The sequence below is a fragment of the Macaca fascicularis genome, chromosome X, assembly GCF_037993035.2.
Source record: "Macaca fascicularis isolate 582-1 chromosome X, T2T-MFA8v1.1".
Lineage (NCBI taxonomy): Eukaryota > Metazoa > Chordata > Mammalia > Primates > Cercopithecidae > Macaca > Macaca fascicularis.
In genome coordinates this window covers 124881301-124905819 of record NC_088395.1, presented here as the reverse complement: position 1 = coordinate 124905819, position 24519 = coordinate 124881301, and the positions used below count along the sequence as shown (strand labels likewise).

Here is a 24519-nt window from a genome sequence, read left to right as displayed (position 1 = left end):
TTACTTTCTTTTTTACACTTCTTATATTATTTGAATTTTCTACATAAGAATGTACTTATTATAATCAGGAAAAAAAAGAATGATATTTTTATTTAAAAAAAAATCAATCTCCTTACAACATGAACAGTTTTGTTCATATGCCTCTTTCTCCTTTTAATTCTATGCCATGCTCTCATTTCCTTTTAGCTGCAAAAGTCTAGCGAGCAGATGATCAATCCACTCCGCTAACTTCTTATGGCCTCCAGTCTGGTCAGAGGTCAGAATTCCAAGGAACAGTTAAGCTCTTTCTGAAAGGGAATCTTTGCTCCAGATAAAACAGAAGAGTATAGCATTAGAGCTATGACACAAGCAGTTCCCACTCATTGCTTTTCAAGTAAAACTCCTTGTATAAAGAGACCATACGCTCCATTCAAATGACCTACTCATACTCAGAATGGACATGAAAATTAGGGGTGGGAGAGTTAATTTAGGGTCAATTTTTCTTAAAAACCAAAACTTTCAAGCACTTATTGCCTTGCTCAGAAGTATACACATGAGTGTGGGTGCAGGTGTGTTTATGTGTGTTTGTATCAGCTTTCTTTTTGAGATGGAGTCTTGCTCTGTCACCCAGGCTGGAGTGCAGTGTGGCGTGATCTCGGCTCACTGCAACCTCCACCTCCTGGGTTCAAGCGATTCTCCTGCCTCAGCCTCAAGAGTAGCTGTTATTACAGGCGCACACCACCACGCCCGGCTAATTTCTTTTGTACCCTCAGTAGAGATTGGGTTTCACCATGTTGGCCAGGCTGGTCTCAAACTCTTGACCTCAAGTGATCCGCCCACCTTAGCCTCCCATAGTGCCAGGATTACAAGTGTGAGCCACTGCGCCTGGCCTGTATCAGCTTTCTATCTCGCAAAATAATTCCCTTGTATCTCACATCATGGTCCCATTAAAAATGTTCCTTTGATAACATGTTACTAGCATGTTCACTGGTTTCCATTTTTGCCCTCAAACTTCAGTCACCAGAAAAATATCTATCGAAAGACCTTATGAGAGAGAATGTCATGAAAACATTGGTCTGAAACCACGAAATAATGCAAGAATATTTCTGTTTCTTATTCTGAACGTGCTGCTAAGACTAAAGGTCATTCATTACCTGCTGTATGTAGCGTAACTGAGATTCGGCAATTCCGTGAATGTAAGATTCGGGTGAAGAGCCCTTTGGGCTACCGTCACTGGCCAGTTGGGTTGAAGAGCCCCACAGCATTTCACGGACAGATGGGGGATTCAGGTCTATATGAAAGTCTGCTGAAATCTTACAATTGTTCTTTACATCAAATAAGGCAAGATTGATAAAAAAGGGCTCAACCTGGGAATAAAAACAGTTATATTTTAAAACTGAGACTTTAGTAGGGGCATGGTGGGGAGGCGCACAAGTGCAAAATAAGTTTTTTATTCCTCCAGTTTCTGTGACTACAATTCCTTTCTGAGTTCAAAACTTAGCTAAAATTATATTATGGCTTATCTGCACAGAACAAAGAGTATTCCAAAACAACAGACTTCATCACATTTTAACTTCTGTCAGGTGTAGATAATTTCATAAGTTATAAAGTTTACAAAAAGAATTAGAAATCAAAAGCTACATTTAAATAACACGAATTGTTCTATGAATAAAATTTAATTCTTTACACGTTTACTGAAACTACCTAAAAAATAATGCCAATATTACAGTATAGAAATAAATATTCTCTTCTGTTATGTTCCAACTTACTTGACTATACATTTCATAAGAGCTAATAACAATCAACATCAAATTACTTGACAAAAGCTTTGCCCTATCAGCAATTTTGGAAGACATGATTCCTCTCTACAGATGGCATTTGAAAGATGGTCACAAAGAGAAATTTCATGCCAGATGGCATAAAGATTAACCCTTTACACACAGAAAAGTCTGCTGTACTTTTAAGCTATTTTGTAAGAGAGTCTATCATCACTGTTTTATTTTTAATAGACAAAACTAGAACCAAAAAATAAAGATGAACATAAAAAACAGTCTCTTGGAAGGTTTTACACTTACAGTTTCAAGGATTTTTAAGCAACTCAAATGATCCATGAGAGCCATCACTTAGAATTTTCTCTGTAGACCAAAATGAATCTAATGCTATAGAATAGTGACCGAGCCTAGCAGACTGCACAGCATCTGTATCCCAGCATGGTTATGGTGATCCTTACTTATTGCTACGAGCCAATTTCATAGAAGAAAACGTATTATCTAGTAGAATTTACGCATTTGAGGATTTTGCAAGTTTGGGAGACATGCTCCTCTTGAACATCAAGAGCCTACTCTATCTGCTCTTCTGAGTAGGTAAGATTTTCACGAATCCTCAAAATGAGAACATAGTCATATTTTGGCAAAAGAAAGAGATGTATAAAATTCTTGCATGTCAAATTTATCATAATATGTGGCGCTGGCATTTTCACATAGTCAATTATTAATAGTTCTCAGGCATACAAAGATGTTTCTTCATTTTTTATTGTAATAAGATTTCTTTTTTATATATATAAAACTTTCATTTTAGGTTCAGGGGTACATGTGCAGGTTTGTTATATAGGTAAATTGCATGTCACGGAGGTTTGCTTTACAAATTATTTTGAGAAAGACATTTCTTTAATGCACTCATGCAAGGAGGGTAGAAGGCAAAGTCATACATACATTTGTGGGTGGTCCTTTTGCATTGTCTCCAATTTGGCCCAAGATATTGAAAGTTAAATCATGGCAATTTACCAGGAAACGTTTGTTGCACTTTTCTTCAAATGGCTTTATATCAGGTTCAATTCCTGAAAAGTCCAACCTCTATAAAAGAGATAGTATGAATCATTTTCAAAAAAAGATAGGATTCATATTAACATAGATTTACATCAATATACCAAAAATGGCAAAAATCCAACAGTTCTCTGTCCATTCTTCATTTGAACCCTTTTAATGTTTTCATTTAACAAGCCTTTGTCGACTTTTTACACTAAGGTTAAACAGTGATGGAGAAATCCTAGAGGGAGATGATGAAACTCGGATCTAAAGGCAATGGAAAAGTCACATGTCTGTACTACGGCCTACAAAGTCCTACATGGCATGATTCCCTGTCTCTTCACACCGCTCTGACCTCATCTCCTACCACACTTGCCCTCTTCCCTCTTCAAGCCACACTGGCCTCCTTGGTTATTTTGCCAGCACACCAAGGACACTCCCACGCCAGGGCTTTTGCACTTGCTACTCTGTCAGGAACCCTCTTCCCTCAGATAGCTGCATAGCTTGCTCCCTCACTTCCAAGTCTCTGATCAACTGACTCTTCTGCAGGGAGATCTTTCCTAACTCCCTATAGAAAACTGCACACTCCCTGACCGTCTATACTCCCTTTCTCTATCTTTCTAATATTACTTTTCCTATGTGTTTATTCTCTGTGTTCCACACACAATATATGTTCCAGGACAGTCGAAATTTGGTTTCCTTTATGAGCTGTGCAGGAGGCAAAATTGACAGGAATGGGTATAGGAAGCATCAAAACTAACATGGTAGACCAAGGAGGGAAGATCGCTTGAGCCCAGGAGTTCGAGACCAGCCTAGGCAAGATAGTGAGACCCTTGCCTCTACAAAAAAATAAAAACTAGCCAGGCACGGTGGTACAGGTCTGTAGTCCCGGTTATTCGGGAGGTTGAGGTGGGACGACGGCTTGAGCCCAGGAGTTCAAGACTACAGTGAGCTATGATGGTGCCACTGCACTCCGACCTGGGTGACAGAGTCAGACCCTGTCTCAGAAAAAAAAAAAAAAAAGATTAACACAGGGATCTCTAATTTGGGAGATTCAATACATAGTGATGTTATGAACTTAGTCGTGAAATACAAATGAATGGCAGATTTGGGGGTACAGTGAGTACAAATAGTGAGTTCAGTATGGAATGTGTTGTATTCGAGGTGATGGTAGCAGTAGTTGGAAAAATGGGAGAGGCCTGACTTAGAGATCTGGATGTGGGAGTCAGCAGCATTTAGGCTGAGAGGCACAAAAGGCTGGAACCCCACGGACTACCTATGTTTAATATGAACAGAGCAAGAGGTATCTGCTTAGGAAACTGAGCAACACTGAACTCAGCTAACAGAGCTGGGCAATGGACCTGGGCTGCCACAGCAACCAATTTTTAAAAATTATTGGTATTTTGAAATAAAAACAAGTTTAAGGAGAAGATATGGGGTTTGTAAAGGAATTCCTTTCAGTAGGGGAGGAATTTGTCTCTCAAAGCAAAAGACTGCTCAGGCAATCTAAGTTCATCTGTTCATGCTGAATGTCTTAACAGACTTCTATTCTATTCACAAAGGGGCAGGAAAGTGTGGATTGTGGGGTCAATTTACTATACTTCCATTAAGGCTGTAGACATTGTAGGCAGAAAATGATTGGATGGATCTGAGCAGAATGACACTGTCAGTATGGAAAACTCAAGACAAGACACACAAAAATTTTTCTCAATTACCTAAGTAAATCAAGCCAAAACAGGTATTATGCCTGAAGAATACTGGATAATTATAGCTGTTCTAACCTACCCGGTATGACTGAAACCTCCTTAAAAGGACCCAATGCGTAAGATTTGTGCCTGAAAGCATGACATCTTCCCCTTTGAATCTATTTATCTACAAAAGGAATGTGAATGTGTGGGACTAGACAGCTCCCTCTTGAACATATATCTATCTGTGGAGGCAAGTCATTGCCATGGAAATCAAGTTTAATTTCCACCCATTTATCTGCTCTCCTTTCTGTCTTACTCAGACAGTAGAATGGAAAGAGAAACTGGACCAAACCACTCCAGCCTTCAAATCCTTTCCATTCTAAGGCCTGTGAGTACAAATATTGGGACATATGGCCTTCTTCAGCTCAAAGTTTGAGCCATCCCCTTTAGTCAGCCAGTGTTTCTTTATTCTCTAAGGTCATGTCTCTAAAGAATGAACTATGGCCAAAAGAAAAGGTGAAATTACGGGATGGCGCCTCACCTAGAAAAGGTACTTGACAGATAACAACATAGGTTTCTCTGAGGTGAGACTGCCTTCCGTAACCAACATTACATTCAATTTCTTCTCCTTAAAGCTTCATCACAACTGCGAATTTCTCCCTTACCATAGCTCACTGATAAACAACTCAGACATAAAACCAGTTCAGTTTTATTACCACAAAAATGCTACACCACAAATTTGTAAAGATACTGGCCTTAGTTTCAACCACAGTCAATTGGCTCCTTTGTATACAATGAAACAGCCTGACATGTCCAACTAGAGCCCAATCATGGGTGGGAGGATCAAAGACTCAGACATGCTTGGAACAAGTAAATTTCTGAATGAATATCTCAGAACAAACATCCCTGAGGCCCATTATACTATTACTTTTTTACAAAAAAAAAAAAAAAATCACATAACTTGCACTAAAGCAATATTTAACTCCGTGGGGGGGAAAAAGGGAAATGAAATTATTTTTTAAAATCTATTTTCTCCAAATAATTCCATTTTCTTGTATGATATTTTCATTAAGGAAAAATGTTTACATTACTTATAGCCTATATACTTTTTCCATTTTAAACTAAATTTTTAATTAGAAAACCATACGAAGCAAAAAAACAACAACGGCTGGTCCAAAGGTAGTAAGTTATCTCAATTGATTGTTCAGTCAATTACATATTGAACTTTTTGTTCTACTCTTTCTCCCCTTGTCACTACTATACTTGACTACACTTAAAAAAAAAGAAAAAGAGGCCAGGCACAGTGGCTCACGCCTGCAATCCCAGCACTTTGAGAGGCTGAGGCGGGCACATCATCTGAGGTCGGGAGTTCAAAACCAGCCTGACCGACATGGAGAAACCCCATCTCTACTAAAAATACAAAATCAGCCGGGCATGGTGGCGCATGCCTGTAATCCCAGCTACTTGGGAGGCTGAGGCAGGAGAATCGCTTGGGGAGGCGGAGGTTGCAGTGAGCCAAGATTGTGCCACTGTACTCCAGCCTGGGCAACAAGAGCGAAACTCCGTCTCAAAAAAAAAAAAAAAGAAAAGAAAAGAAAAGAAAAAGGAAAAACGACAACAACAAAATCAGACTTCCCCAAATTATTTCATATTTTCATGGAAGAAAAAACTGTAATGCACATTTTCCGATTTCAAACAAAATGAAAAATTTTCATTCGAAATCTCATGTAGGGAAAGGCAAAAGAAAGCCAAAAAATTTCATCTTCTTCAATTTCATTTTCTCAAAAAGTATTTTCCATTAGGAAAAATATTTGTAATACTTAAATACTGTAGACCTTTCCCACTTAAACAAATTAAAAACTTACTTAGAAAGTGCCATAGAATTAAATATTCACTGCGTGTATCTTAGTACAAAACACATCTAACTCTCATGAAAGAGGTTAAAATACACATCTGCATATAAACCTGCACCTTCCTGCACCACCCTCCATTTAAAGTGTGATTAAGCCAGACATGAAAATTATCCTAGTTCTACAGGCCTACATCAAATGTGAAAAACAAATGTTTCATATGACTCATGTGTTCTTTATACTGGAGATATTTTCTGCCACTAGATCACAATTGTATTTCATGGGCTAAAAGAACACTGTAACCACCTTTAATAGCGCTTTAATTTATCTATTTTAAGGAGCAAGAGGAAGAGAAAAGAATACAAGAAACTGATAAATATGTGTGTGTGTGTGTGTGTATATATATAATTCAGCTCCAAATTATCTGCATATGTGACAGTCCCCTTGAGTGAAGAGTTAATTGTTAAGTTACCTGTTCAAACTAAACAAGACAAATATAAAACAATCTGTATTCCCCACTGGTGCAAAAAACAGTGAGTTCAACATTTCAAAGATGTTGTTTATCTGAATAAGCAGTAATTCTAGGACTATTTAAAGAAACATTATCATTAATACCTGAACTTCTGAATCAAAAGAAAAGAGATTCTGTCTTCCATCTCCTCTACTGAGTTTGTTTAGTTGTTCAGTTTCTCTTCCATACTAAAATTTTAAAAAATACGTATGTTACTTCATTTCCTTCAAAACAGTGTTAAACACTATTTAAATGTATAGTTTATGTGAAACTATCAATCTGTCACAGCTTCAAAAATACACCATTCGTCCTGTAGTCAGTACAAAACAGGAATGCAAGAGACTCTGGATGCAAAGGAGAAATAAACAAAAGAGAAATCACCATAGTTTTCATAGCCATGATGTTAGCTATAGAATATTATATGTAATTCTGATTCCATCACTTTGGGAAATACCTAACGAGCTGCACAATCCAGGATGACAAAGATTGAGAGGGAATGCAACTAAAATCTATAAAATCATTTTATAAAATCCTAGATAAGGCCAGGCACAGTGGTTCATGCCGGTAATCCCAGCACTTTGGGAGACCGAAGTGGGTGGATCACTTGAGGCCAGGAGTTCGAGACCAGCCTGGCCAACAAGGTGAAACCCTGTCTCTACTAAAAATACAAAGATTAGCTGGGCGTGGTGGCGGGCGCCTGTAATCCTAGCTACTCGGGAGGCTGAGGCAGGAGAATCACTTGAACCTGGGCAACAGAGGTTGCAGTGAGCTGATCGCACCACTGCACTCTAGCCTGGGCGATAGAGTAAGACTCTGTCTCAAAAAAAAAAAAAAAAAAAAAAATCCTAGATTAGAGGATCATGAGTGTGTCTCTAAATTTTGAAAAATAGCTTTGAAGTTTATGAGGAGTAAATTTAAAACAGAAAAAAAAAAAAGTGCTTCCAAATTTGTATAACTAATTTGTCCAGGAAGATGAATAAAGTAAAAATATAAATAGGTTTGACAATGATTTAAATGAATAAATGGGTCACAACCTACTAATCTACTATAATATAGAGTCTACAGAATATAATATCTTGGTGAGATACTCAGAACAATCATCTCTACAATTTCAAAATTGGTTCATTTCAGACTTCAAACAGCAGCAAAATCTTTGTCAGATTGCATCATTCATATACACATATATTTACATATAGAGAATATGATTTTCATGTGAGATTAACATATGTTGGTCATAGATTAAATATCATGTGCATGAGCTGCATCATTATCCTTCTGAAGAATATTTTATGAATGATATACAGTAATTAAATTGAATAAGAACTAGCAGATAAAATTAATGAAGTCACAAAAGCCTGGAAGTATTTCTTGGTGTCCGGAAAAAAATAAGATTTTTTCAAACTGTCAGTTGGTACTTACAAGTAAGTCTTCAGGAGTGCAACTTTTCTTTTACAATCTCTACCTGTTTCACCAATTTGCTGTGGTTTTTAACGTGGAAATGACATTGCCAAATGGAATCCAGCATTAAAACTTTAATAGCTAATCCTGCATTATCTCAGTTGAAGGCAAGTTGCCATAGGAAAGATGTACCTTCATCAGTTCCGGATGCATGCTCCTTTCCAAACTTGCCATGATGTTCTCGGCTTTTCCTTGGCTGCTAGTTTCATCATCTGCAAATTCATTAAAAGCAGATGTTCTAAACCATACAGACCATTACTAATAACCTAAGAGGAGTATCCTAACTATCTCTCCCACCCATCCTCTCCTACTAGATTTATTGCAAAGAATTTCTATTATGAAAGCATAGGGAAAACTTTAATGGTCTTTTGAAAACCTGCCATGAATTTTCTATCTGTTTTAGTCTGGTTATATTTCATGTGTCAGAGCCCATACAGCATCAACTATTTTTAAAAAGTCTATCAACCTCCACAGTCACTTATTAATGAAGAAGCAGGTCAACTTTTAAGATTAACAGTTCTCTATTCACCCTGCACAGAGGACATTTCCATGGAATAAAGACAAGGGCTTTACTTCAATAATAAATCACTTTAAAATTCTGACCTTGTGCTGTTTCTACCGTCTCCTTTTTCTCTTGAACTAAACTGTCGGTATTGATCTGAATAATCTTTTTCAAAGTTATCAACCATTCCTCCATTTCCTGCTCAGTTTCAGCAGCCAGATAATGGCTATACTTATCTAACATCTTGAGTTCAAAAGCATGACGGCGCATTTTGGGGCACTAGAAGGGGGAAAAAAAAGCATGTGTTCAGTTAGTTTAGTTGTCCTTTTACTATTAGATTTCATTAGTTTATATTTATTTTTATCTCAGCTTAGTATATATGTGCATCAAGACTTTCATGAAATAACTGCTTCTTTCAGTAAGAAACAGACACTCTAAGACAACAAATGACTATGTTAAATATATTTTTTGTTCCCCTCAGGACTGAGCACAGTAGTATGACTATGCATAAAGTTGGCAGAAAACAATACTTGTTAAGTATTATCATTTAAGGCCTTTTGGCATCCTTCACATTTAGAAAATCAAAGTACCACCAAAAAAGTAAGCAAATATTTTACAACGTCCAGCCTGTTCAAACTTTTCCTTGAATAGTTAAGGATTTTCAAAGTCAGTACTTTAAAAAATTTAAATATGACCTGAAACAAATCTGATACTTAATTTATGTCTCACCATAAAAGGCACTATAGATCCTAACCCATTTTACCACGCATAGTATCAACTGTATCACAGTAGTATAAAAGAAGACTACAGAGTTTAGCAGCACAATAGGGCGACCATAGTTAACAATAATTTATTGTATATTTCAAAATAACTAGAAGAGTGGACTTGGAATGTTCCTAACACCATGAAATGATACACACTTGAGGTGATGAATAACCCAATTACTCTGATTCGATCATTTGCATATTGTATACTTGTATTGAACTATCACATGTACCCCCAAAATATGTAGAAATATTCCATATCCATAACAATGAAAAAGTAAAGACGGGGGCAGTGGCTCACACCTGTAGTCCTAGCACTTTGGGAGACTGAGGGAGGATTGCTTGAGCCCAGGAGTTTGAGACCAGCCTGAGTGAAGTGGTGAAACCTCATCTCTACAAAAAAGAAAAACTAGCCAGGCGTGATGGCACGTGGCTGTAGTCCCAGCTACTCGGGAGGCTGAGGTGGGAGGATCATCTAAGCCTAGGAGTTCAAGGGTGCAGTGAGCCAAGATGACACTACTACACTCTAGCCGGGGCAATACAGTGAGATCCTGCCTCAAAAAAATAATTAAAAATTAAAAAGAGAAGGCCAAGCATGGTGGTTTATGCATGTAATCCCAGCACTTTGGAGGCTAAGGTGGATTCCTTGCAGCAAGGAGTTCAAGGCTGCAAGGCTGCAGTGAGATATGATCATGCCACTGCAACTCCAGACAAGGCAAGACTCTGTTTCAAAAAAAGAAAGAAAGAGAGAGGGAGAGACAGAGAGAAAGAAGAAGAAGGGGAAGAAGGGGAAGGGGAAGGGGAAGTGAAAGGGGAAGAAGAAGAAGAAGACGAGGAAGAGGAGGAGGAGGAGGAGGAGGAAGGGCTTGGTAAAAAAAAGAAAGAAAAAGTAAGACCATACAACCATAGTTGGTTCACATTAAACTGTGACTCTGCGTAAAATACATGGAAGTAACCTGTGCTGAATACCACCACACAAGGAAAATAAGTCTCTTCCTTTTCTCAAACACGCTGATACGTTCTTTTACTTTACCACCTTCTCTGTCACGACAAAAGAAATGACATACTACCCTTTTCAAATCCCACAGCATTAATTTCAAGAAATGCTCATGAATCAATAATTTTCCACTGCATGGTCATTATTCAAGAAGGAAGCAAGAAAGTTCCTCCTTCTAATCTTCGGAGTCTAGGAAAGGATGAAATTAAACTGTTTCAAGTCATAAAGATTTATACATTTGAAAATATTTGGGAGGCGGTATCATAAATAGATGAGGGGGGCTGAGCATGGTGGCTCACACCTGTAATCCCAGCACTTTGGGTGGCTGAGGTGAGCGGATCACTTGAAGTCAGGAGTTCGAGACCAGCCTGGCCAACATGGAGAAAGCCCATCTCTGATAGAGACAGGAGACAGCCAAGGGTCCCCGGTGAAACCTTCAATCTGTGAGGTGGGAAACCTGCTAGCAGGACTCTCTCACTTTGGTGAGAGTTATTTTTCCTTTTCACCAAGTAAATTCCACTTCTTACCCTTCTATGTGTCCATAAGCCTAATCTTTCCTGGTTATGTGACAAGAACCAGTTTCAACTGAACTAAGGAGAAAGTTATACAACATCTCTACCAAAAATACAAAAATTAGCCAGGCATGGTGGCGAGTGCCTCTAATCCCACCTACTCTAGGCAGGAGAATCGCCTGAACCCAGGAGGTGGAGGTTACGCCAAGCTGAGATTGAGCCACTGCACTCCAGCCTAGGCAACACAGTGATACTCTGTCTCGAAAAAAAAAAAGAAAAAGAAAAAAATTTTCCAAATGATAATAAAAATAAATAGATGAGGAAAGCACTTCAAAGAAAGGTCAATCCAGAAATTGTGTGTGCCTTGTTCTTCCAGTAAGATATGAAAGGTCTTCTTTATATATATGAATTCATATATATGAATAGATAATATATAATCATACATATAAGCACATTTTATTCACATAGATCTTTGTACTTTTTAAAAAGTGTTTTCTCATTTATTAGAATTTTTTAACTTATCCTTTTAGAGATGAGATCTCACTGTGCTACCCAGGCTGGAGTGCAGTGGCTATTCCACAAGCATGATCATATCTCACTGCAGGGTCAAACTCCTGGGCCCAAGCAATCCTCCTGCCACAGGCTCCTGAGTAGCTGGCACTACAGGCACACAGCATCATGCCCTAAAGGTATTTTCTCATTTGATCCTCACAACAATCTTGTTTGATGGAGTATATAGATATTACTAATCCCACTTCACAGTTCTGAAGATGAAGATACAGGTAAATTGAGAGTGCTGAACTAACATCGCTTTCCTCCTAATCAGCCCATCCTTCTAGTCCACCACACCACCCTGGCTCTGTAATAATGACTTCTGTTTCACAGTCAATTGACTTCCCATTCAGATTATCTCTCTGCCCTCTACTTCCCACCCTGTTTTTGTTTTTGTCTGTGTCCCCTCAGTAATTCATATCAACAAACATTCATTAAGTCCCTACTGTGCGCGGAACCCTGGTAATTATTATAGAAGAAACAGAAATGAGTAAGAGATTGTCCCTGTAATCCCAAAAGGAACGTGTAGAATAAACCAAAATTAGAATGTGACTCAGTTGTATGACAGAAGGAAAAGCAAAATGGTTAGCACAGGAGAGGTGGAGCTTAATTCTACTTGGTAGTCATGAGGGTGAGTAAGGAAACACAAAACTTTTCATGGCAGAAGTAGTCTTTAAGCTGAGTCATAAAAGATAAGGTTCAAACAGGAATAGAAGGAGAAATTACATGCAGCAAGAAGAGGGAAAAAATGTAAGGCAAGCCATATATGTGTGAAACGCCTTAGAATGCTTAGCCTGGTGTGACCAGAGCACAGAATACACAAGGGGGTTCAGGAGGGATGAGGCTAGAAAGTACCGTGAGGCCAAATCACTATGGGCCTTCAATGTCATGGCAAAAGCTTTAGAGTTGACTCTGTAAGACAATAAATCAAGAGCCAAAAGATTTGGAGAAGGCAAATGATTGACCCAATCTATATCTTAGGAAGTTGAACTGGAGCAAGACAAGAAATCAGGAGGCATAAAAGCGCAACTTTAGGCCAGTGATGATAAAAGGGAGAACCGGAGAAAGGGCAATGAAAATCGGAGGTAAGAGGTTAAGAGGCACTTTAGAGCCAGACTCAAAGAAACCTGATAAACATTTAAATATTGGCACTGAGCAAGAACAGGGCACTGAAAAGGATTCTGAGCTTTCTAGTGTGGATGTTTCGGAGGATGGAGATGCCATCAATCAAGATAGAAAAATGCCGAGGTACATTTTCTTTCCTTTTTTTTTTTTTTTTTTTTTTTTTTTTTTGGTGAGGGTCTCACTCCATCACCCAGGCTGAAGTGTAGTGGCACCATCTTGGCTCACTGCAACCTCCACCTCCCGGGTTCAAGCGATTCTCCCAGCCTCCCATGTAGCTGGGATTACAGGTGCGTGCCACCACACCCGGCTAAGTTTTGGATTTTTAGTAGAGATGGGGTTTCGCCATGTTGCCTAGGCTGGTCTCGAACTCCTGACCTCAAGTGATCTGCCCGCCTCAGTCTCACAAAGTGCAGGGATTATACGCATGAGCCACTGCACCCAGTCACTTTTTCTTGTTTTCTCTTTTCTTTTTTGTAGACAGGGTCTTGCTCTGTCACCCAGGCTGGAGTGCAGTGGTGCAATCACAGCTCACTGCAGCCTCAACTTCCTAGACTCAAGTGATCCTCCCACCTCAGCCTCCAGAGTAGCTGGGACCACAGGAATATGCCACCATGTCTGGGTAATTTTTTATATTTTTTTGCAGAGACGGGGTCTCTTTGTTGCCCAGGCTGATGAACTCCTAGGTTCAAGTGATCCTCCTGCCTCAGCCTCTCAAAGTGCTGGGATTACAGGCATGAGCCACCATACCCAGCCATCTGGGGTTCTTAATATTGTTTATCAGTCACCCTCTTAGAAAAAGAGAAGGATTACCTCGATGGCCTTACCTGAACAACATCAATGCAGGCGTCCAAGTAGATGCAACCTTTCGATTCTTTTGAATTTTTCTCATCTTTATAGGAATTGAGAATATATGAACCATCAGGAAGTTGGGTCAAGTAAAAATATCGTCTCTTGAATACCTACGTGGGGAAAACCCAGCAATGATACATTTGTTACATATACATGGCATTTGAATAGTTTCTCTGAACTAAAAACCTCAAAGGCTTGCCAGGCATTGTGCCTGGACAATCTTCAGACAACCCTGACAAGATGTTAGGAATTATCATTATCTTCATTTTTTTAAGATAGTGAATGAAAGTCACATGATTTACCCTCAGTTAATCAAATACCTAGAGAACAGTAATTAAGATTTAACACTTTGAAATGTATAAAGCATTTTGATATCTGAATCTCCTGACCCTTTCACTATAGCATTCTTTTCCCATTTAATTGCAAACCATGATTAGATCCTTTAAATTTGGTTTCTAGGACCATGAATTCAAGAATAAATATAAAAAGCATACATATACACATATATATACATATATATTATATATACACCCACATTACATGTTTCCATCTCACCTACACTTCCTACTGCACTCATCTACACTGTACCAATGTCCTTGCTTCTGAAAGTCCAGTTTACAGGGCACTCACAGGGAAGCACAGACTCATTAGTTGCCTACCAGTTGTTGACCGCCCCAAGTGCTGACATTTAAATCAACAGTCCTAATGGAACTATGCCGTTTGTTTGGAGTTAGGGATTCACAATAGTTAAGGAGAAGCCTGTTGCTACAACTCACAGCAAAGCCCACAGGAACGGGAAAAGGTTGGGGACTGCCTGATGAGTTCATGCCGTCCCTCTATTCTCCCCTAAAAACAGACTTTGAGAGCCTGATAAAAGAGGTGAGAAAAGGGATTAGGAGCTCTCTGATGAATTGATGCTTCTTTCAGTAAGTCACAAACTGCAGGCTATGTCAAGCAATTGTCACAGTGAAAGGCAGAGCTTATTCAAGTTGCAATTTCCCAGGGTGATAGATCTGAAATCACTTCAGGGTGGGATGGGAAGAGCAGCTAGGAAATAGACTCCTGGTGATTACTGAAGAAATGCATTCCTATGCATCTTGTCTTATTTGAAGAACCTGGCTTTAAAATTTAAGCTTGTCGGCCGGGCGCGGTGGCTCACGCCTGTAATCCCAGCACTTTGGGAGGCCGAGACGGGCAGATCACGAGGTCAGGAGATCGAGACCATCCTGGCTAACACGGTGAAACCCCGTCTCTACTAAAAAATGCAAAAAACTAGCGGGGCGAGGTGGCGGGCGCCTGTAGTCCCAGCTCTTGGGAGGCTGAGGCAGGAGAATGGCGTAAACCCGGGAGGCGGAGCTTGCAGTGAGCCGAGATCCGGCCACTGCACTCCAGCCTGGGTGACAGAGCGAGACTCCATCTCAAAAAAAAAAAAAAAAAAAAAATTTTTTAAGCTTGTCACTTTTAATCACCCATCTGATTATCCAATATGATCCCTGATCATTTTGAGAACTTTAATTATGCAAAGAGTATTATTTGGCAAGGTCATTCGTGCCAACAACTTAATGTCTGGCAAAGTACCTGAAACATCAATTTATTTCTCCGTAGTATGATCAAGCAAAATATATAAAAGCCTTAAGGGGCATTTCTTTTTAGAAAAAACCAGTAAAAATTAATAACATTGATAGTTATTTTTGACTTGTATAAATATCATTGATTTTTTAATGAATGACAAAAATATATATCAGTGTAAGGAATACCCTAACAGGTTAGACTGATAAATGCTACAGTTTCTAGCTCAGGAAGGGGCCATGTAGGCTATATGCTATCAACAGAAAAAAGTCCAGGCCGGGCGCGGTGGCTCACGCCTGTAATCCCAGCACTTTGGGAGGCCGAGGCAGGTGGATCACGAGGTCAGGAGATCAAGACCATCCTGGTTAACACGGTGAAACCCTGTCTCTATTAAAAACTTCAAAAAAATTAGCTGGGCGCGGTGGTGGGCGCCTGTAGTCCCAGCTACTAAGGAGACTGAGGCAGGAGAATGGCACGAACCTGGGAGGCGGAGCTTGCAGTGAGCTGAGATCGCCCCACTGCACTCCAGCCTGGGAGACAGAGCGAGACTCCGTCTCAAAAAAAAAAAAAAAAAAAAAAAAAAAGAGTCCAAGCAGAAAACATCACCTTGTTTTGCAATTCCAGTCAATTAAATGTTATTGTATTAGTATGCAAAGGAACAGAAAGAGAATGTGTGGGCATATTTATATCTTTCACATATTTACATATCTCATATATGTGAGAATATATGCATATATTCTCATATTCAATTAATCCACATTTAAGTTTGTTGGAAGAAATCTAGATTAATATTAAAGGAAAATGTTAATCATAATGGTGATGATATATGTATATTTCCTTATTTTATTTTTATTTTTATTAGAGACAGGGTCTCCCTATGTTGCCCACACTGGTCTCAAACTCCTGAACTCAAGGGATCCTTCTGCCTCAGCTCCCCAAAGTGCTAGGATTACAGGCGTGAGCCACACTGCCCGGCCTATTTGCTCATTTTCATGACAATGGTTCACATCTATCATTAAAATCATGGGAATACAAGGCTTAAAATTACATGCTGAGGTCATTTCAAATGAATAAACATGTAATGAGCACTAACTCTGTGTAACACATTGCTTTTTAAAGTTATCACAATAATTATCTATAACAAAATTAAAATACGTCTTTCAGGCCAAAAGTAACATGAAAAAAATATGAAAAAATTTAGATTTGAATTGTTCAAATCTAAAACCGAAATTCTGCTGCTTCAGTGGGACAGCCTATAGAATCCACTTGCAGAGTCAACAGCCAGCAACAAAGAGAGAGGCAGAAGAGAAAATACAGAGCAAAACATTTGTGGCATACAGTCAAATTATAGTCTGGGAAATTTTTTTTTCACGTACAGCTGCCTCACCAAGCACAGAAATTCTGTGGCAGCCACCACTTCCAATATTAGCAAAGCACATCATTACAATGGAGATAGGGATATGAAATTACAGCAAATCACTTCCTGTAACATTGCAATTATATCTAAATGTGACACAAGGGTAGGTAGCTTATGAATCTGGGGAGAGAACATGATGCCTGAAAGAGCACTCAGAAAGAGCAGATGCCTGAAAGTCTTATGATATTGATTCTCAGCCAGTATCTCCTGCTAACCAGCAGTGAAATTGTCCTCAAGACTCTGCTTCTCTCAGTTTACTCACTTGTAAAATGATGAGATCAGACCAGATGATCTGTAAGATCACATTTTTCCACAATCTACAAATAATTTCATTCAATTTGAACAAATAACACAGCAGCCTTCCTAGCCTGGAAGCTACTCTCCCCACGTGATTTCTCATACACTGGAAACACAGAGTTTGGACAGTAAGGAATATTTTTAAAAGTCATCTCTATGTAGAAATCAGACTCTGCCCAACACATTCTAAGATCTCTTCTCATTCTAATATTTTATGATATATGTTGGGTTTCAACTTCTGAGAAGCTTTTAAGATCTCTTTTGCAAAGAAGAAAGGAATATCCTAAATCTCTCACATGGAAATCAAAGGGAAATCAGAAACATAACTTCCTGGACATTTAAAAAATTTCTACAATGCAGCTATTTAGGGTATACGTTTAGAGATTTTTTTTTACATTTCTAAAAGAAGACAGGTGTTAAAATAACGACTATACAGAATAATGGTAATTATTCTATACCATACCTGTCATTCGAAGGCTGCAAGTCTTTTGTAACCAATAGTTAATCGTTTTAATACCTCTTGGGGATAAGTATCATTACCCACATTTTACCTAACAGCAAACTGAGGGACCAAGAGCTCGTTCAAGTTCACACAGGCAGCCAGGAGCAGTGGTTCATGCCTGTAATCCCAACTCTTTGGGAAGCCGAGGCAGGTGGAACATCTGAGGTCAGAAGTTCGAGACCAGCCGGGCCAACATGGTGAAACTGTGTCTCTATTAAAAAAGCAAAATATTAGCCAGGCATGGTGGCACACCCCTGTAATTCCAGCTACTCAGGAGGCTGAGGTGAGAGAATTACTTGAACCCGGGAGGTGGAGGCTGCAGTGAGCCGAGATCACACCACTGTACTCCAGCCTGGGCGAGAGAGCAAGGCCCCGTCTCAAAAAAAAAAAAAAAAGTGCCGGGCGCGGTGGCTCAAGCCTGTAATCCCAGCACTTTGGGAGGCCGAGGCGGGTGGATCACGAGGTCAGGAGATCGAGACCATCCTGGCTAACATGGTGAAACCCCGTCTCTACTAAAAATACAAAAAACTAGCCGGGCGTGGTGGCGGGCGCCTGTAGTCCCAGCTACTGGGAGGCTGAGGCAGGAGAATGGCGTGAACCTGGGAGGCGGAGCTTGCAGTGAGCCGAGATTGCGCCACTGCACTCCAGCCTGGGTGACACAGCGCGAGACTCCGTCTCAAAAAAAAAAAAAAAAAAAAAAAGTTCACATAGGCAAGTCACTGATAGAACTGAAATCAGAATAGGATAATGGCTACAAAGAGAATCTTGCCCAAATCCTCCAATGGCTTCCCACCTTACTTTACAGTAAGATCTAAAATCCTCACCATAGCCCAGAACACTGTACAGGATCTGGCCTCAGATTACTTGTTGGATTTTATTTCTTTTCTTTTTCTTTCTTTCTTTCTTTTTTTTTCTTTTTTGAGACAGAGTCTCACTCTGTCGTCCAGGTTGGTGTGCAGTGGTGCGATCTCAGCTCACTGCAAGCTCTGCCTCCCGGGTTCACGCCATTCTCCTGCCTCAGCCTCCTGAGTAGCTGGGACTACAGGCGCCCGCCACCATGCCCGGCTAATTTTTTTGTATTTTTAGTAGAGATGGGGTTTCACCATGTTAGCCAGGATGGTCTCAATCTCCTGACCTCATGATCCACCCGCCTTGGCCTCCCAAAGTGTTGGGATTACAGGCATGAGCCACCATGCCCAGCCTTCCTTGGACTCTATTTCTAATCTTTCTGCTCCAGCTACACTGGCTTATCTGCTGTTACTCAAATATCTCAAGTGAGCTCCTTCAGGTCTCTGTACTTCCTGTTTCCTCAGCCTAGAATCCTCTTTCCTCACTATCCACACAGTTTACTTTCTTACTCCTTTCAGGTCTTTGCTTGAATCTCCCCTCCTCTGGGAGGCCTTCTGTACCACCTGCCCTCATCATAGCACCCAGTTATGTCTTTTTCATGGAGTGATCCCTACACAAATATGTTATTCATCTATCCGTTTTATTTGCCATATCTTTCTAGCCCATGAAGTTTCATGTTTCATCTACGGCTGTTATCCCCCCAGTACCTGTAACAATGCCTGGACTCAGTAAAATGCTTCAAAATGAATAAACAATGAATGAATAATCCCATTTCCAGCACAGATTCCCCAGCAGATTCTCCAGTGGTTTCATCCAACACAATTGCGTTTCTCTGTAATGCCCATACTCTTCTTTCTCCTCCTCCTTGTCTTTATTATTTTTGTTAGATGGTGAACACAGCCGAAAATGCCCCAGCTTACTCAGTGAAGAGTGGCCCATTCAGACCACCCACAAGAATAAAACAGAGAACAAGCCAAAGGATTTGATTCTATAGGATCAGGTCCTGCCAAGTCTGCTGAAGGTCCCAAGCTGTTGGAATGACGAACTGTTTTGTTTTTTTTCTGGAGACAGAGCCACGCTCTGTTGCCCAGGCTATAGTGCATTGGTATGATCTCGGCTTACTGTAACCTCCGCCTCCTAGATTCAAGCAATTCTCCTGCCTCAGCCTCCCAAGTAGCTGGGATTACAGGCGCATGCCACCACACCTAGCTAATTTTTTTTTTTTTTTTTTTTTTGCATTTTTAGTAGAGATGGGGTTTCACCATATTGGCCAGGCTGGTCTTGAACTCCCGGCCTCAAGTGATCTACCCACAGTCTCCCAAAGTGCTGGGACTACAGGTGTGAGCCACTGTGCCTGGCCAGATGACAACCTTTTTGAACTCCTTCTGGAGCAGGAACAAAGGCCTTTTGTCATTCGGCTGCATCAAAGATTAAACAAAGGAAGGAAAGTTGGAGCACTTAGTATCCTCAAAGTAGGAAAACGGCTGGGGGTGGCGGCTCACGTCTGTAATCCCAGCACTCTGGGAGGCCCATGCCGGTGGATCACCTGAGGTCAGGAGTTCGAGACCAGCATGGCCAACACGGTGAAACCCCGTCTCTACTAAAAGTACAAAACTTAGTCGGGCGTGGTGGTGTGCACCTGTAATCCCAGTTACTTGAGAGGCTGAGGCTGGAGAAGTGCTTGAACCCAGGAGGCAGAGGCTGCAGTGAGCAGAGATTGCGCCACTGCACTCCAGCCTGGGTGACAGAGCGAGATCTTGTGTCCAAAAAAAAAAAGAAAAGAAAAGAAAGTAGGAAAATCTTTTATCATTCTATACAACAAATCCCAAGAGTGTTTACCTATTGTGTGTTACCTAGAGGGGTAATTATTTACTGCTAAATTGCATGAACTAGAAACCCTTAGAAAGGATGCTTCAAAGGTTTAGAGGCGGAGTAGGTAGGCCAGGAGCAATGTAGAGATGATGTGGGGGAACTTGCCTAATGTCTCAGACAGAACACAATGGAAGAGCCAGCAAGGAAAAGGAGAAAGCAGGAGAGACAGAGACACACTGGGTCTTAGAACTGTTCTGCACAAAAATGAAAGAAACAATGAGGAAAAAAACCACAGGACTTAGAAAAGTGAGTTGCAGTAATAATACCAGAATGCCAGGAACTTCATCCTGCTGAAGATCCCCTACCACTACGTTGGTAACCCGATACATCACTCACCTCTCTCCCTCATGTCATTTACAGTCCTATCAAGTTTGTTTGTTTTGTTTTTTTCCTTTCGAGATGAAGTCTTACTCTGTCGCCCAGGCTGGAGTGCAGTAGCACGATCTCAGCTCACTGCAACCTCAGCCTCCTGGGTTCAAGTGATCCTCCCACCTCAGTCTCTCAAGTGGGTGGGACTACAGGTGTGTGTCACCATACCTGGCTAAGCTTTTTGTATTTTTGGTGGAGACAGGGTTTCACCATGTTGCCCAGTCTGGTCTCGAACTCCTGACCTCAAGTGATCCTTCTGGCTTGGCCTCCCAAAGTGCTGGCATTACAGGCATGAGCCACCATACCCGGGCCCAAGTTTTAATATATGACACTGTCCTACCCACTGAGAAACTGAGTAAAAATCAAATAGCTTTTCTTAAATAATTCTACCAAATCTGGGCACTGAAGAGTTCTTCAACTATTTGATTTAAAGCAAAGTCTAGTAGGAGGGGTCTACAATCCACCTTTCTCATTAAACACAAATTATTTTATCAGATGTATTTCAGCATGGCATAACACTGCTCAAATAATCAATGACTCTCAATTACTCACATAATAAGGCACACATGCCAGATACTGGCACTCAAGGCCCTCCCACAACCCTAATAATATAAAATAACAACAATTGCTAACATCTGTGGGGTGCTTTGTGCATTATGGTCTCTGGTTAAGTGCTTTCCTTGTATTATTTCATTGAATCCTAAGTAACAATTTGTGTGGTCATTACTCTTATGCCCTCCATATTACAGAAGAGAAATGGAGGCACAAGGTGATACCAAAGGACCAAACCAACTTCATCTCCCGTGACTACTCAGCTTCACCTAACCATTCTGCCTTATACATATTACCTGGCACATTCACTTTTCTCCTTTCTGATTCACTTCCTTCAAGGTCCCGCCTTCTTCAAGAAGCCTTCTCTGACCCCAGGCCACAATGATCTAGATTCATGTAGCACTTGGTCACTGTACCATCTTTAAACAATTGTTGTTAGTGTGTGTCTCACCTCCCCAAAAAGGTGTTTTTTTGTTTTTTGTTTTTTTGGGTTTTTTTGAGACAGAGTCTCACTTGTTGCCCAGGCTGGAGTGCAGCGGTGCGATCTCAGCTCACCACAACCTCTGCCTCCCGGGTTCAAGCGATTCTCGTGCCTCAGCCTCCCGAGTAGCTGATATTACAGGTGCACGCCATCACGCCTGGCTAATTTTTGTATTTTTAGTAGAGACAGCGTTTCACTATGTTGGCCAGGCTGGTCTCGAACTTTTGATCTCAAGTTATCAGCCCACCTCGGCCTCTCAAAGTGCTAGGATTACAGGTGTGAGCCACTGTGCCCAGCCCACCGTCCCAAAAAGGTTTTAAGCTCTACATCTGACACTTCTCTCTACCCTTCACAATGCTAATACCTTGTATTAACAAGGCATTCAATATCTATTTGATAGCCAGGCGTGGTGGAATGCACCTCTGGTCCCAGGTACTTGGGAGCCTGAGGAGGAGAATCGCTTCAGCCCAGGTGTTGGAGGGTGCAAGGAGCTATGATTGTGCCACTGCACTCTAGCCAGGGCAATATAGTAAGACCTTGTCTCTGAAAAAATTAAATTAAGAAATTACCTATTTGGTCATGAATTTGTTGATACCCAATAGTGTCTGACACATAGGAAGCACCTAATAAATGGTTTTTGAGAAGTAATATGAATGAGGGAAAACAAAACATAAAAAACAAATCAGTGAAAAAATCTCTTATGCATAATAAAGGAATGCAATCCATTTGTTAGCTGTAAGAGACAGTCTGGTAGATTTGAGAATACAATTGGACTAACATATCAAAAATAAAATATTTTCTCTTCCTTTCGTTCTAATACACATAGTGACCTTGACCTCCTAGCAATTATTTTAATATCTTATGTGCTTTCTTAGGTCAAATCCTCATTTGATTTGATGTTCTCCCACTGCAGAGGAGGGAAAATCCCTCCCGGAAGAGTTAAGGAGTTAAGGACTTTTGGACTCTGGATATATAACAAATGGCTCTCTTTTGTGCCAAAAAAAATTTTAAAGGGCACTAGAAGTGAGTCATACATCAACCAGTTGAACTTGCAACCCCGATATCATATCAAGGCACTTCAACGTTTAATTGCTGAGAATGGGGAGGAGAGAGCTAGAGGAATGTGACCAAATTGAGCCAAAAAGATGCATAAAGGTGGGTGTCCCAGGAGTTGGCCAAGAATCTGCAGCAATTTTTCAAAAATGCAAAAACCACCCTGAAGATTAAATTCCTCCATATATCATTATATCTCTTAGGAAAAAATAGTTCTAAATACCAGGGGAAGGCTATGTCCAATATCACAGCTATCTAAGCCCACATTAAATTCCTTCGTTGATATGAAAAGAAGTTGAATAAAGCAGATGTCTCTAGCAGCTACTTGGGAAAGAGAGAATATAAATGAATAGCGGTCTGTTAGGATTGCGGTTTCTATCTAAAGGATCATGCATTCTCTACGATATCTTAAAACTTCTCTCTAATACTTTTCCAGGAATTGAAGAGTGGCAACAAGGTACATCCTCATTAACTAGAAACCACAAATTGAAGAAATTAATCGCTATGATAAGGCTTGTCCTGTTTTAACCTGAATACAAAGAACAGAGCAAATTATAAGTGCTAAATGTTCACTGCACCCAAACAACCAACAAAGCGTTGGTTTTGTTTGTTTGTTTGTTTCGTTTTGTTTTGTTTTTAAAGGGATGAGGTCTCGCTTTGTGCCCAGGCTGGAGTGCAGTGGCACAATCACAGCTCACTGCAGGTTCAAACTCCTGGGCTCATGTGATCCTCCTGACTCAGCCTCTTGAGTAGCTGGGATTACAGGCACATGCCACCACACCCAGCGCAACGGAGCTTTTGCAAGAACTGCATGATACCAGCATCCTCTTCAGTGAGAGGAAGTGCTTGGGCACGGAGCACTGTGACTCGTGGAGTGATGCACATTATTCGCAACTTTCCTGTAGCCCAGGCTCCTCAGGGCAAGTTTCTCAGCCAACAATGAGGTTATACTCAGCAAGCACTTCTGGGAAAATACGCCCATTTCAGAAGGTGGTGTAGATTATATCTTAACAACTGACCAGAGCAGGTGGAAAGCTATATATTGGGGAAAATATAAATTTTTATTCCATAAATATGGGGTCTTATAATCTTCCAATACGAAGAATTCAGCCTAGTTCCTCTACCAGCCTGTCTTTTACCTAGAGCCCATCGACTTGAATGCATTGCAAGTCATTGCAAGAACCATCGACTTGAATGTTCTTGCAAAACTGGCAAGCTAGCTAGGAAGGTTGAACTTTCTAAAGCAACCCATATACAAATTACTTTGGCTATATTATTTAGGTTGCATTAAAACCATGTGGTTGCCTTTCTCAAAAGATCTTATAAAGTTGGAATCTTCTAATTCCCTTTTATCAACTGCACTTTGCTGAGTCTCTTCTAATACTCTTTCCTTCGTTTTATTTTTGCACTTTCTCTCATGATACAATTCCTCCTTCTTTGCTATTAGAGTCCTCCCTCCCTCCCTCTTTTTTTTTTTTTTTTTTTTGAGACAGAGTGTCGCTCTGTCACCCAGGCTGGAGTGCAGTGGCACAATCTCGGCTCACTGCAACCTCCACCTCTTGAACTCAGGTGATCCTCCCACCTCAGCCTCCAGAGTAGCTGGGACTATAGGAGTGCACCACCACGCCTGGCTAACTACTTTTGTATTTTTTGTAGAGGCAAGGTTTCGTCATGTTGCTCAGGCTGGTCATGAACACCTGGGCAGATTCCTTTATTTCTAACAGTCAAAATGTCCAGGAAAACAACTCAGATCTATTTCTAAAATCAGTTTAAAGTTGTGCATAATTTCAAACTTTCCAAAGAACTGATTATAATTTTTTTTAAGAGACTGAGTATTGCTCTGTCACTCAGGCTGGAACACAGTCATGCAATCACAGCTCACTGTAGCTTTGACCTCCCAGGCTCAAGCAATCCTCCCACCTCAGCTTCTCAAGTAGCTGCAAATACAGGCATGCGTCACCACGCCC

General features: G+C 40.5%; 1 protein-coding gene across 4 annotated transcripts in view; it reads right to left on the bottom strand.

Annotated features, from left to right (window-relative positions):
• The window catches only part of DOCK11 (dedicator of cytokinesis 11), a 190581-nt gene that overhangs the window by 110025 nt on the left and 56037 nt on the right, over nucleotides 1-24519 (bottom strand). For all 4 annotated transcript variants that reach the window (XM_005594441.5, XM_005594442.5, XM_074029891.1 and 1 more), the window contains 6 exons: nucleotides 13567-13701; nucleotides 8894-9071; nucleotides 8423-8502; nucleotides 6937-7020; nucleotides 2691-2831; nucleotides 1134-1346 (listed from right to left, as the gene is read on the bottom strand). In XM_005594441.5, the coding sequence (XP_005594498.3) occupies nucleotides 1134-1346; nucleotides 2691-2831; nucleotides 6937-7020; nucleotides 8423-8502; nucleotides 8894-9071; nucleotides 13567-13701 (831 nt within the window). The remainder of the gene's footprint in view (nucleotides 1-1133; nucleotides 1347-2690; nucleotides 2832-6936; nucleotides 7021-8422; nucleotides 8503-8893; nucleotides 9072-13566; nucleotides 13702-24519) is intronic.